Source organism: Balaenoptera ricei, chromosome 2 (assembly GCF_028023285.1).
Source record: "Balaenoptera ricei isolate mBalRic1 chromosome 2, mBalRic1.hap2, whole genome shotgun sequence".
NCBI lineage: Eukaryota > Metazoa > Chordata > Mammalia > Artiodactyla > Balaenopteridae > Balaenoptera > Balaenoptera ricei.
In genome coordinates this window covers 121834135-121848656 of record NC_082640.1, presented here as the reverse complement: position 1 = coordinate 121848656, position 14522 = coordinate 121834135, and the positions used below count along the sequence as shown (strand labels likewise).

Here is a 14522-nt window from a genome sequence, read left to right as displayed (position 1 = left end):
CTAGAGAGAAGCCCAGGCATCACAATGAAGAGCCCGAGCACCGCAACGAGAAAGATCCCGCGTGCCTCAACGAAGACCCCACGTGCCGCAACTAAAACCCGACGCAGACTAAAATAAATAAATAAATAAATAAATAAATAAATAAATAAATAATAAATCTTAAAAAATTAAAAGAGCCAGTGCTTTCTTTAGAAAAACAGAATAGAAGGATACTTTTCAACCTGATAAAGAATATCTACAGGGCTTCCCTGGTGGCGCAGTGGTTGAGAATCTGCCTGCCAATGCAGGGGACATGGGTTCGAGCCCTGGTCTGGGAAGATCCCACATGCCGCGGAGCAACTGGGCCCGTGAGCCACAATTACTGAGCCTGCGCGTCTGGAGCCTGTGCTCCGCAACAAGAGAGGCCACGATGGTGAGAGGCCCGCGCACCGCGATGAAGAGTGGTCCCCACTTGCCGCAACTAGAGAAAGCCCTCGCACAGAAACGAAGACTCAACACAGTCATAAATAAATAAATAAATAAATAAATAAATAAATAAATAAAAGAACGTGAATTTCTTTAAAAAAAAAAAAAAAAAGAATATCTACAAAAAACTAAGAGCTAACATCATACGTGACAAAAGACTAGATGCTTTTTGAGGTGATAAAAATGTTCTATATCTTGATTGTGGTGGTGCTTATATGACTAGAGTTATTAAAACTCATACTGTATAATTAAAATTGGTAAATTTTATTGCATGTAAGTTATAACAGTAAAGCTGATTTTAAAAACTTCCACCGTATTTTCTTCAGGGTTGTTTAAAAGAAGGTTAGTCCTCTAAACAAGGGTGTTGATTATATTTATGTTACAAGTTAAACCTTAAATATGGAGATGGCTGCTCCAGTCCATAATGAGAATCTGCTATTCAATTCTTAAACAACTGAGAATTTCTGCTAAAATGGATTAGCATTAATCAGTAACAAAATGATACATACTACTACATCAACAAAAGAACTAGCTTTAATCTTTATATAAGTATTCTTATGGTCTTATGGTACCTAAGTATACTTCTAACAAAGCACTTAAATATATAAATTACCTGCCAGTTGACTGAACTAATTCAAATGTTGCTAAGAATTGAACTAGAATTTTCATTTTATCTTACACTTGGAATTTATTTTCCTCAAGCCAAATCACTCAACTACCACAAAAATATTCAAGAAGTGGGATTTTTTAATTATAAAAATAAATGTACAAAATGCAATCCATTATTACTTTATTGTTATTTTCTAATCACTAAAGAAAAGTCTTTTTGAATTGCTCAGTCATATCCACAAGGCCTAATTATATTACTAGAGAAAATGAGATTTCTTTAACCTCAAAGCAGGTAGCTAACATTATAAGAACCTCTGCATTTCTACTATGCTAAAAATGGACAGAAATACATAAAGAAATTTGCCTAATACTTCTGTTGAAGGAAAAAACAAATGATTGAAGGCATATCCAAATACAGGCTCTATAAATTAAAATTTATTAACTTAAGGGAGAAGATAGGCTATTTCAACTCTAATACCAGTGGATAACAGGTATTGCCCCATATTCCACTCGTTATTAAAACTGAAAGTTAGCACTTCTCACCAGACAACCTAATATGTACGTATAGAACTTAACTGACAGTCAAGATGAAATGGTATGGCGTACATACACCTAAGTAAAAATAAGCTTGATTTTTTGGATAGGACATTGGCATCCTAACTTGTTTATTCTTTAAACAATACTTGTTTATCAAAAGAGGTCATTAAGAATAAATAAAGCTAAAATGAAATTAGCTCATGTTTTCAAACCATTAAATTTTGGAGTCCATTCAAATCACTCAAGTTTCATGGTTAACTTGTATTCATTTTAAATGCACATAAACATAATATTCTGCCTTTATTACCCAACTCTGACTAGTCCAACCCTCAGTAATGGTTTCATCAGACAAAGTAAACATAAGAGCAGGCTTGTTTTTAAAACAGTGAGGATATCTACACACTCCTTACAAATACAACTCAAACCATACAAACCATATTAAGCTAGTGCTGCTGAATAAATAGTAACATCACAAACAAGCTACCTCTTGCACATTCACAAATATTGCTATGAATTTGTAAAAGAAAAATTCACGTGTAAAATGAGTTAAAAAATAGTATTAGACTTAAAATGTTGCAGACATTCAAATTATTGATTTAAATCATATCTATGATTAAACAGTAGCATAATTTAATAACTGAGTTATTCTAAATTCCAGAACAAGGTAAGTTTAACATTTTAGTATTTGACTTAGCCATTTAATAAAGAGAAGTCCAACAAAAGCATGACTGGCTAATAACAAAACTGCTTTCAAATATCAGATGGTTACATCTAGAATTAATACTCAAGATAATCAATCCTAATGTGAACGATACACCTCTTTCAAATTTTAGCTTGAATCAGGAACATTTGACAAACTATTGGTGTAGCAAAAGTGAAATTTTATATCAAACCTCTTGCAATGATACTTCTATCCTACCTGTATCTTCAATAAATTCCACACATTTTTCAACAAATAGTGGTATGGGCTTCTCAGCTGTAACCAGATCCTGGAGGGGCATCCCAAAGTAATTACTTTCCCAATTTCTACGTGTTGGTGGATTGAAGTTCTTAGTTTTCTTTTTCTGCTATAAGAAAACATATTCAAGTTAAAACTATTAAAATTAATTTCCTTCAGAAAAACATTAGTATTAAGCAATGTAAATAAACATTTTGTATCAAAAGATATATTTAAAAGCCATATCCAACCTAAATGTCCATCAATACCGGGTTCATTAAATAAATTCTGCTAGAAGCAGCAACGTGACCAAGAGAAAGAGACAAAAGTGAACAGACAAAAAAATGGCTGAATAGAAGAAACTTTTCCCTTTGGAAAATAATAGAAAACTGGATAGGTAGGGAAATTAGAAAAGATCATTTTTCAATGCCAAGTGAAAAGGAGAAACTAGGAGTAAGCAATGCTCAATGCACAGTTTCAGTGTGGTCTGTTGATTTGGTGCATTTGTTATCTGGTCTTTGGAGAAGTTCCAAGTGAGATTTTTGTGCATAGCTATATTAGTAAGAATATAACATAGCTTTAATTATTGATTATATAATGAAGCTATGCAACTCCATGAGTTTTAATCCCACCATTTTCCCATTTTCTTCCTATCTATTGACTCTATTTCTTAAATATTAAGATAATTTTTATAAAAGAAAGTAACATCCCAGTGGGAAAGGAGATGTTAATTTAGTCTATTAAAAATGTTTTATTAAGCACCCCAAAAAAGATAATTTTTATAAGTAATGGACAAAACATTTTCACAATAATAAAGAAACAAAATTACGTAAGAATTTTCAAAGTTTAATTTCAATCCTGCATTGGGAGAAAATGGGTTCTTAACCAGGGAGTGAACATTTCAAAAACCTAAGGAAATACTGCCTGGAATTCAACCCTTAAGGAGATTCTGAGTCAGTCTTCCTTAAGTAGGGTGTATTTATATTTGTCATAAGTATTGTTACTGACTTACAAATCACATAAAAACATACCATTTCTAATCAGAAAAGTGTGTGTGGGGGCAGGGAAGGGAACACAGGCAGAGCTTTCAATGCTTAAAGCAACAGTCCTCATTTTAATTTTCAGTTCTTTCCAGAGGAGTCTCTCCTTTGGATGGATTGATCTTTCAATGTGTTCTTCCAAGTTCCAAGTTATGCAACTGATACCTTGCATAATCAATCAAGTCCTTTCTTCATTTCAATTTCAGGTTGCTCTACCTAGCAAACTCCCAGATCTCATGAAATCCAACTTCTAAGTCTTCATATATTATCACTCTGATGATACAGATTACATAAACTCTGGTAGGTACAGATTACATACAATATAACTAGTTGTCTGAAATGTTACCAACAAAGCACTGGAATACTTGGTCTGGCTCAAGACCTAGCCCACCAATTCAAGTAGTGTGGATCCTTCCTTACTCCTTAAACAATCCTTCCACTACCACCACCACCAAAACAGAACAATGTGCAAGAAAGTAGAAATGAAGAGACTGTAATTTCAAAGCTGAGGTAGGGATACAGCGACTGGGTCCTCTTCTTTCTCAGGAGCACTAAGGTGCTTTCCAGCCTGCAAACTACTAGCTGCACCATTTGACTACAAAAGTGAAAACTGAGGCAAAGATGGATGTTTTTGTTTAGAGAGATAATACAGTGGTAAAAAAGATTACACTTAAGCAAATTAATGAAAACAGCAATGCCTAGCCTATGGCAGGAGCAACAGGAATAAAAGATCTTAATCTGCAATGACACCTAAAAAACAAAGTTGTAAGAAAAGTAAGCTAACTAGTCCTAACTGTTCCAATCAACTCTTAAGAAATTCTCTTTTCATATTACCCTTTAGGAACCAATCTAAACTCTGAATACTTCACTAAAATTGGGGGTAGATTTCTCTGGCTTATGCTCAGGGAATATCCGTCCCCCAAAGTCCATAAAGTTACAAGGGCAAGTTATTTAATTCTGCAGTTACACCAAGATCAGATTACACCAGTAATCTGAGGCAATGAAATGCTAAGTGGCTTATAGCATAGAATTTCTGGCAAAGTATAAACGGATAATTTACTAACATATAGCTGCCCTGACAGTCAAGTTATAGTTCATATATATTGGGGGAAAAAAAGCATAAAAAGCTTATGTGACTTTACCAATTTTTCTACTAATTTACACTGGTGCAAAAGAAAACTCTATGTAGGAAAATAGTTTTGAATTAGACATTCCTATATTAGCTCTTATGATGAATAAAAACATATATAACTTTTTTTCTATAAGTGATAGTTCTTAAGCATAAGAATCACTACAGGGAGTTCTTTAAAAATGTGAATTTTGAAAAACTCTACATTATTCTAACATACAACCCTTAGTTAAGAGTTGCTAATCTATAGCTACAAATTTATACCAATTCAAATTAACTTATATTATTTAAAATCTATTTCGTAAATTAAACTAAGGCTAGATGATTACAACTGCTATAAAATCCCATCAAGGTTCTCTGAAATGCAAGAAAAAGTTGAGGCATATGGTTATTTGGTCATTTATATCTATAGCTTTTGATGAACCAACAGTCAGAAATGGCAGGTCCCAATAAATAATTATGCCAGCAGGAAAACAGGATCTGATTTATGATAATCCAACTTTTGATTCATTACTACATTCATACAAATCTTAATTTCTGCTTAAATACAAATACCCATGGTCTTTTTTTCCTGGCCGCTTAGGCAAATCTCATGTCTGCAAAAGCATATCCAGTAAAATAAACATTCTATTTCACAAATAATATAAACAATGTTATCAGTTAAGTGTCCAGTGGCTATTAAAAACTATCATTAGTATAAGTAAACAGGACCAGGAAAAGGCATATAAATAGCTCTTTACAGAATCTGCTCTTCCACTTCAGCAATATCAGCAACACAACAAAGGAGAGCATCTAAGCCACATCCTCAAATATTCAATAAATACTATCGATACAATCAATAACACTGAAAAAAACAATACCTCAATTGCTTCATATGTAACCAACAAACAAGAAAAACTTAAGTAGCAAAAAACAGTTGAGGAGGCTTTCAAAGAATAAATCCAGGAAACAAGAAATTTTGGACTTCTCTGTTCTCTTAAATTTATGATGGGATTCTTGAAATAAAAGATTAAAGAAGAAATGAGACAACCAGAGGCAAAATGTAAAGAAAGTGAAAAAAAAAAACCCATTAAAGAAATGAATACCTCTTTAGTAAAAGACTCAATATGATTGAAAAAATCAGAATAAAGTGGAAAAGATCATCAGAGTTCTCTTTTCTACTATATCATTTCTTTGACACACGCCAAAAAATACTTTTGCTCCCATTTTTAAAAGAAGTCTTAATCTTCTTCTCTCTGCTAGCTACTGCTCCAGAATTCTACTCCCTTTTGCAGACCAAACTCTGCATAAATCATCTATACTAGCTGTCTCCAATTCCTCTCCTTCCATTCCCTCTTATATGTACTTATATTAGTTTATCACTCTCATCACTCCACTAAATCTGCTCTTATTAAGTTCACGAATGATTGTTTTGCAATAGTCAGTTCTCAGCTCTCATCTTACTTAACTTTTCAGCAGTCACTCTCTTCAGTGAACTTCAGGAGACGACCTCTATTATCTCACTTGTTCTCCCCTTATTAGTCTCCTTAGCTTGTCCCTCCTCGGCAACCTTGTAATACTGTGAATACCCCAGGCCTCAGTCCCTGCCCTTTTTTCTCAATATCTATAATCACCCTCTTGGTAATGTCATCCATATGCTGCTAACCCAAATTAATACCGCCAGCTCAGCTCTTTCTCCTGAACTCCAGACTCATTTGAAACCTTCTACCTGACTCTTCACTTGAATGTCTAAGAGATATTTCTGTCTTAATGTGCAAAACTGAACTCCTGATGATTTCCTTAAAATGAGCTCTATCTTCAGCCTTCTACATCTCAGTTGCTGGCAATTCCATCCTTTCAGCTGCCAGGCTAAAATCTTGGAGTCATTTTTGATCCCTCTTATTTTCTCACACCCGACTTCCAAATCTATGAGATCTTAACCATCTTCACTGCTAATTCCCTGGTCCATACAGCTATCACCATTTCACATATGTAGATTACTGCATTGACTGCTCAATCAATCCTCCCTGCTTCTACCATCATTCTCTACATACCGTTCTCAATAAAGCACCCAGAATGATAGTGACCCACAAATAACAGACTTCAAGGCCGTATGTAATCTAGCATGCTTTGAACTCGGCTTCTATATATTCTGACCTCATTTTCCTCTACTTTCTCCATCATTTTACTCCCTTTCCTTACTTCCTTGTGCAAGTAAGTTACACAGCTTACTTGCTTTTTTAGCATGTGACACATGCTCCTAACTTAGGACTTTTGCACTGGCTGTCCCCTTTACCTTCTCAATGAGGCCTACACTGACTAATAAACATTGTAATCTATGGCCTGTCTTTCTCTAAGTACTGCCCAGTACTTCTAATCCCTCTTACACTGCTTTTCCTACCCACAAAACTATATAAATGTTCTCATATATCATCATCATCATCATTATTATTTTGGTGTACGCCTGCTACAATTTAAGCTCCACACAAGGGCACGGATTTTTATCTGGTTTGTTCATTAACATACTCCAATGCTCTGGAATTCTGCTTGTGAAAAAGAGAAAAGTGCAAAGACAGTCGAGGTCTCTTCTGAAATAATGAATTTAATTTGTAGATTGAATGATCTCACCATGCACCAGGAAAGATAAACAAATAGGAGTAAACCATCAAGTTATAGACATATGCTACTGAACTCAGTAAGCTTCAAAAATCTTAAAAGCATCTAGGCAGAAGAAACCAATGACCAACAAAGGAGGGAAAATATCAGGCTAGCCTCAAAGTTCTCACGAAAACTTGGGAAGTCAGAAGACTCTTCTATGTGAATATTCATGGCAAAAAGATTTGTCAAAGATTCTTTATTTAGCCAATATGTCATCCAAATGTGTGTAACAAGCAACTACAGAATTTTTTAAGTTCTCAAATATGTAATAGTTAATATTTAAATTATAGCACTCTCGAACTGCCTTCTTAAAAATCCTAAACACATAATGAAACATCATCGGGCGGAGACGGGGCATGGAGGATAAATTAAGAGCTTCAGATCAACATATACACACTACTATATAGAAAACAGATAACCAACAAGGACCTACTGTATAGCACAGGGAACTATACTCAATGTTTTGTAATAATCTACAAGGGAAAAGAATCTGAAAAAGAAAAACTAGTAGTTCCTTTATTTCTCTCTCTCTCTTTTTTTGCTGATGAAGAATAAAAATAGATAACAAGAAAAAAGCAAACTAAAAAATAAATGTAAATGGATTAAGATCAAATCAGCTATAAAAGACTCTCAGACTTGGTACAAAACTAAACAGAGGGACTTCCCTGGTGGCACAGTCGTTAAGAATCTGCCTGCCAATGCAGGGGACACAGGTTCGAGCCCTGGTCCGGGAAGGTCCCACATGCCACAGACCAAGTAAGCCCGTGTGCCACAACTACTGAAGCCCATGCGCCTAGAGCCTGTGCTCTGCAACAAGAGAAGCCACCGCAATGAGAAGCTCGCGCACCACAACGAAGAGGAGCCCCCGCTTGCTGCAACTAGAGAGAGCCCTCACGCAGCAGCGAAGACCCAATGCAGCCAAAAACAAACAAACAAACAAATTTATTTAAAAAAACACAAAAAACAAAAAACTAAACGTGACTAACTAACCACATGCCATTTAAACAGACTCCTAAAAACTGAAAACAAAATGATGGAAAAAGTAATGATTTTTTTTGTTTTTACAAGAGCAAGGTTAACATTGCAGCTGTCTTCAAAGCAAAAAGCTTTGAACTATACAAAAGAGACTCACTTGACAATTATCTAGAATTCAATCCACCAAGTAGCAGAAACAAAGTATAGCAGAAATATGTACCTATATGGAAACAGAATAAGAAATTTTAAATGATCTCCTTTAGTCCTTGTCAGATCAAGTACACCAAAATTAATGACAATAAAGACGAATTAAGAAGGTTGATTTTAACAGATTTACGTATACTGATATATGTTACAGTTTAAGAACAGGATAAATAGTGTAATTCCATTCCATCAAAATAAATCATTTATGTTAATATTACAACAAAACTTAAAAAACAAATACCAAACTATTGACAACGATACCCTTAAATTTAGAGCAGGGTAGAGAAAGAAAGAGAAAGAAAAGACTGGGGGGAGGTTATACAGAATTTTCACTGTAAGTTGTACATTTCCTTTTGTAAAGGAAGTACTTTTTGAAAAGATAAAGATCACTTGTGTAACCAGAAAAAAATCAAGATTTAAAAAATTATGTCTATGAGGGACTTCCCTGGTGGCACAGTGGTTAAGAATCCACCTGCCAATGCAGGGGACATGGGTTCAAACCCTGATCCAGGAAGATCCCACATGCCGCGGAGCAACTAAACCCGTGCACCACAACTACTGAGCCTGCGCTCTGGAGCCCGCGAGCTACAACTACTGAGCCCGCGTGCCACAGCTACTGAAGCACGTGTGCTTAGAGCCCGTGCTCCGCAACAAGAGAAGCCACCACAATGAGAAGCCCACACACCACAACGAAGAGTAGTCCCTGCTTGCCGCAACTAGAGAAAGCCTGCACGCAGCAACGAAGACCCAACACAGCCAAGAACAGATTAATTAATTTAAAAATTTATGTCTATGATATATAAACTTTAATCCTCTTTTCAAAAAGGAAAGAAATAGGCAATCAAATTTCTCCCCAATGGCTTCCAATTTGAGTTTTCTCTGGTCCCGATATATTCTGTCCCACACTCATGAGATTCTCAACATATCACAGCATGTTAAAAAATTCTGAGAAGTTGTGCAATTAAAGAACCTCAACACAGTTGAGTACATACTCATAGAAACTGCATAGAGTACACACACGCGCGCGTGCGTGCACACACTCACAAGTACAAGCAAACCTGGGGGAATTTAAAGATCTGCGGGTCACATTAATGTCAATACCCTGTTTGTGATATTTTACTAGTTTTGCAAATGTTACCTTTGCGGGAAACTGGGCAAAGGGTGCATGGAATCTCTCTGCATTATTTCTTACAATGGTATGTCCATCTACAATTACCTCAAATTAAAACGATTTTTTTAAAAAAAGGTCATTGCAATAATCCAAGTAAGAAGTTATGATAGCCTCAACTAAGACTGTGACAATGAAATGGAAACAACATGTTTTACAGCAGAATAAAGATCAGAGAAGTAAGATAAATAGCAAGAGCATGTAGCTTTGACCCACAGTACCTCCTTCCTGAAAATACATTCTTACCCAATCATGGTGAGGATAGGGAAGTAATATCTATGACCTGTGAGGAAAAACCTGCCTTTCCTAATGAGCAAGTACAAACAAGCGTTGTATGACTGACTTCTAGAATCTCACAGGAATTTCATTAAAGACCACATTTGGCTACACGGGGTTTCTCAACTTCAGTATTACTGACATTTTGAATTGCAGGGTGTTTAGCAGCATCCCTGGCCTCAATCCAACAGATACCAGTAGCAACTCCTCACCTGACTTGTGACAGCCAAAAATGTCTCCAGGTATTGCCAGATGCTCCCTGCAGGTCAAAATTGACCCTGGTTGAGAACCATTGTGCTAGGCTAATAAAATCAAGGACTAAGAACTCAAGTTTGGGAGATGGCTACAGATATAGCCCTGGGAAGTCTGAGACTTTAACTTAAAAAAAAAAGTCAATACATAATTCAAGATAGAGAATCACTACTGTACGGTACACAAAGATGAATGATAATCATAACTGCCTTCAAAAAGCTTACAATGTAGTAAGAAAAATGAAACTTATTAAACTACAAAGCAATAAATAAATAAAACTACTATAAAGTGATTACTTTATGTGGGAAGAATAAGTATTACACCATAGCATAACACATCAATATAAGAAAGAAGTCTTTAGAGTCAGTACTCCATGAAGGTCTACTTAATCCTTTTTTTTTTTTTTTTTTTTTTTTAATTCTCTAAAAGCTGTTAGGTGCTGGATGTTGTGAATGCTCTTTCAGACCCTTTAACCTAACACTAGGTGAAAAGAGGGAAGAGAAAATAACTGTGGGCAAGTAAATGTGGTCTGGGTTCTTGTATACATGTATCAGACAAACTGGTTCCTACACTGATTCATCTCTAAGATGACACCTTCCTATAAAGCATTTCAACATATATTATCTACCTGGCAGGTATTTCATTAATGCCATTAAAAACTTTACTAACAAAATATTAAACCTGGAGTCACCTGGAGAGGGTCTTAGCAAAACATCTAGCTATTCAAGTTAAGGATGAGTAGATTTCTTCCCAACTTCCCTAAAAATATTTTTTCAAGTGTATTCAAATCAAAGTAAGTTTTATATTATACCCAGCATTTCATTCTTAAAACCATTATCTCTCCCTTTGCTTCCCACGTCATCTGTTAGGTTCTTTCTGTCACTCTAAAGATTACCAATCAGAGCATCAGTAAAGAATGAGACAAATTCAAGCGTGTTCTTCTCTTCTCTTACATCAACAGAGGTTCTAGAGTCCATATATACTTTAGAAAGTATATATGATACCCTTAAAATGCCACTAAAATTTTGTGAACGTGCATTTTTCCAGGAAAAATACCCAAACCTTTCCTCAGATTTTCGAAGGCTAAGAACAATTTCCAAAAAGCTCAGAACAACTACACACACATACACAAACAAACATATGCAAGGTGTACCTTTATATGGACAAAGTTAGATACTAACTCAAGATCACTTTTGTCACACCCTTATATTTTGTTGTAAGAACTGTAAAATCAGATATTACTACTTTTAAAAAGCAGTCCTAGGGGCTTCCCTGGTGGCGCAGTGGTTGAGAATCTGCCTGCTAATGCAGGGGACACGGGTTCGAGCCCTGGTCTGGGAAGATCCCACATGCCGCGGAGCAACTAGGCCCATGAGCCACAACTACTGAGCCTGCGTGTCTGGAGCCTGTGCTCCGCAACAAGAGAGGCCACGATAGTGACAGGCCCGCGCACTGCGATGAAGAGTGGCCCCCGCTTGCCGCAACTAGAGAAAGCCCTAGCACAGAAATGAAGACCCAACATAGCAATCAATCAATCAATAAATCTTTAAAAAAAAAAAAAAAAAGAAAAGAAAAGCAGTCCTCCTTCCTCTGAGGTTTCTCTTAACACAGTCATAGATTAAGCCCTATTGAGGACTCTTTCAACACATCAGCTGAGATGACAAGAAAACATTACAGAGCTGAAAATCATAAAACTATACCTATTGTGGAAATAACTCTTCTAGGTTTGAGTGGGATGATCTGTAGTATATACATTTTTGGAGCACATAAAATTGACAACCCTATAAACTCACTTATAAGTCTTGGAATAGTAACAATTGGCCATTGATATAAAATTATAGTAAGAACACAGTATTCTATGTTATAGAGGTAAAGTGCCTCCTTGATATATTAACTAAATACAGTCTAACAATTAATATAATGAATGTGCTGCAGAAGAGTAATTTCAATAATTTGTGCTATGCCAGTTTTTGCTAAACATTCAACATGCTGTTCTGAAAGCTAAGAAAAAACACAAAGTTTGAACAGAAAGCCACACTGAAGACATTTACATTTGCTTTTAAATTAGTGAAAACAACCATACCACTGACATAATCATTTAAATTGAGTCTTATTAAAACACATCAGTCAAAATATACTTTAAAAACTAACCATCTCATTACATTTCATTCTGAATTTGAAGAGTAATAGATCATGGTCAACCCAACAGCACAGAACAAATTCAAAGAAACAGCAAATAGTAAAATGCAGGCAGAAATACTCACATTATATATCCACACTTACGTCATACCATAAATTGATGTTGCCAGCACCAGAAATGCTACTAAAGAAACCAATTTTAACTTTATGAGAAATTTCAGAAACACCTTAGAACTAATCAATCAGAGGTAGAACATATTTAGCCAATATGAAAGCAATAAAAATCGTTACTAAGACTCCTAAGTAAATGCTTTCCAAATGAAATGAGAGATATGAAAGAACCAAAAGTTTTACTAACCTTGATGAAAATATAAAATATGTTTAATTTTCACCAAAATCAAATGTACTAGACTGAATTCCTGAGAGCAGAGCCCATGACCAAGTCATCCCTGTATCCTTAGCTTTGGACAGTGTTCAGGCATAGAAGGCATTCAGTAAGATGCTTGTTGAATAAAACAACAGTTTCCTTGAGTCAAAATAAATGTAATTATTTAAAAAAACACATAAATGGTTCTTTCATTACCACTACAAAAACAAAGCTATATACTCCTACTGACTTCAACTGATCATAGTACAACATACTATGCTAGGCCACGGAGATCAACTATAAACAACATATAAATCTAGCCTGCATTAGACACTGCAGTTTTCATCCCTTAGAAATTACCCGAATTTGGGGGAAGCCAACCTCACCCAGAGCTCTAAAGGCTCAGGCCTACATTCAATAGCATAATTCTCCACCCCTGGCCAGACTTTACTGGTCAGGAATGGATATAAGACCCAACTCATGGCAATGAGGCTGGAAAAGATGCTGGTTGAGGAATCTGGGAAAGCAGTTTTCTCATTCTTCTGATCATACTTCCTTTATAAAAGTGACCCTCACTCTCTCCCCTAAGGAAGTGTCTGCAAGGTAATAACGTATATAATGGGCACCCTATTATCAACTGCCCAGAAATATAACCAAGGTACTCCCCAAAAAATAGGTGAAAAATAGAAAACCTGAAACTGTCGAGCAGTTCAAGACTTTGTTAAACGACTTAGCTCATTAAACAAAGTGCAAACTACTCTATCTGTATCTGATCTGTAAGTATTGCTCTTCCTATAGTAAGCTCTTTAAGCATCCAATTTTTATTTAGCTTTAATTATAACTCTTTCAAGAACCTCAGATGTGAACACTGACAGTCAGTTAAGTGACTGTCAAGAGGTTAAGTGATATACACTAAAAATAAAAAGCAAACTTACCCTATAACTTATACATTTTGATATAGACAAACAGCAGTTCATCACAGACATATTTTCATATATTTCATTACTTTTATATCTGGAATGAACAATCTATAAATCAAGAGAAAATTCTGGTCACCACTGTTTGGCTGACAGTATTTTCAAAAGGCATTTTACTTAATAAAGACTGTAGGTTCTAGAAGTCAGAAGTCAAACAATTCTAAACTTAAGATTTACTATACTCTAAAGGATCTACCCTATTAACAGCTTGGTATCCATTCACTATCTACTAATATTAAATTAACATCTTCGACTCAATATATACATATAGATATCTCTTCAGTTTTTTTGAAGAAAACATACCTATTTTGGTATTCTTCCCTAAACAGGCTCCAAACCCTAGTATAATGGCTAAAGCAGCAGAATCTTCTAAGATACTATCTGATAGAGGGGTTTAATAAGAAGGGACCAATAAAATACAGAGATAATAATAAGGACTGGATGGGACATTTGAGAGTAAAATAGGAGTTGGTAGTTGCTAATATAAATAAGAGGATGAAAAGATTCATGACCTGGAAATAAGACAGGAAAACAATTTTAAAGAAAAGCTCAAAATGAAAAATCATTAGAATACCAGCTTATTCTAATGCACCACAAAATTCACAAAGTATTCTACTATTTACTATCTGAATCAAGCTGACAGCACTGAAATGGATACTGAAGAAAAAACAAACTAGCTTAAACACAAGTATACCTCACTTCATTGAATGGATGTTAACAACTGGCAATTTTATCAATACAACTCAAATTTTCTCATTCAGTTCATTCTCTTAAGCACTATTTTTCAAGCACCTGTTAAGTTACGAAGTC

General features: G+C 35.3%; 1 protein-coding gene across 3 annotated transcripts in view; it reads right to left on the bottom strand.

Annotated features, from left to right (window-relative positions):
- Positions 1-14522, bottom strand: part of ARHGAP5 (Rho GTPase activating protein 5) — a 77278-nt gene that overhangs the window by 41312 nt on the left and 21444 nt on the right. For 2 of the 3 annotated variants that reach the window (XM_059914065.1, XM_059914064.1), the window contains exon 3: positions 2531-2678. In XM_059914065.1, coding sequence (XP_059770048.1) covers positions 2531-2678 — 148 coding nt within the window. The remainder of the gene's footprint in view (positions 1-2530; positions 2679-14522) is intronic. The other variant, XM_059914066.1, reaches the window with a different exon arrangement.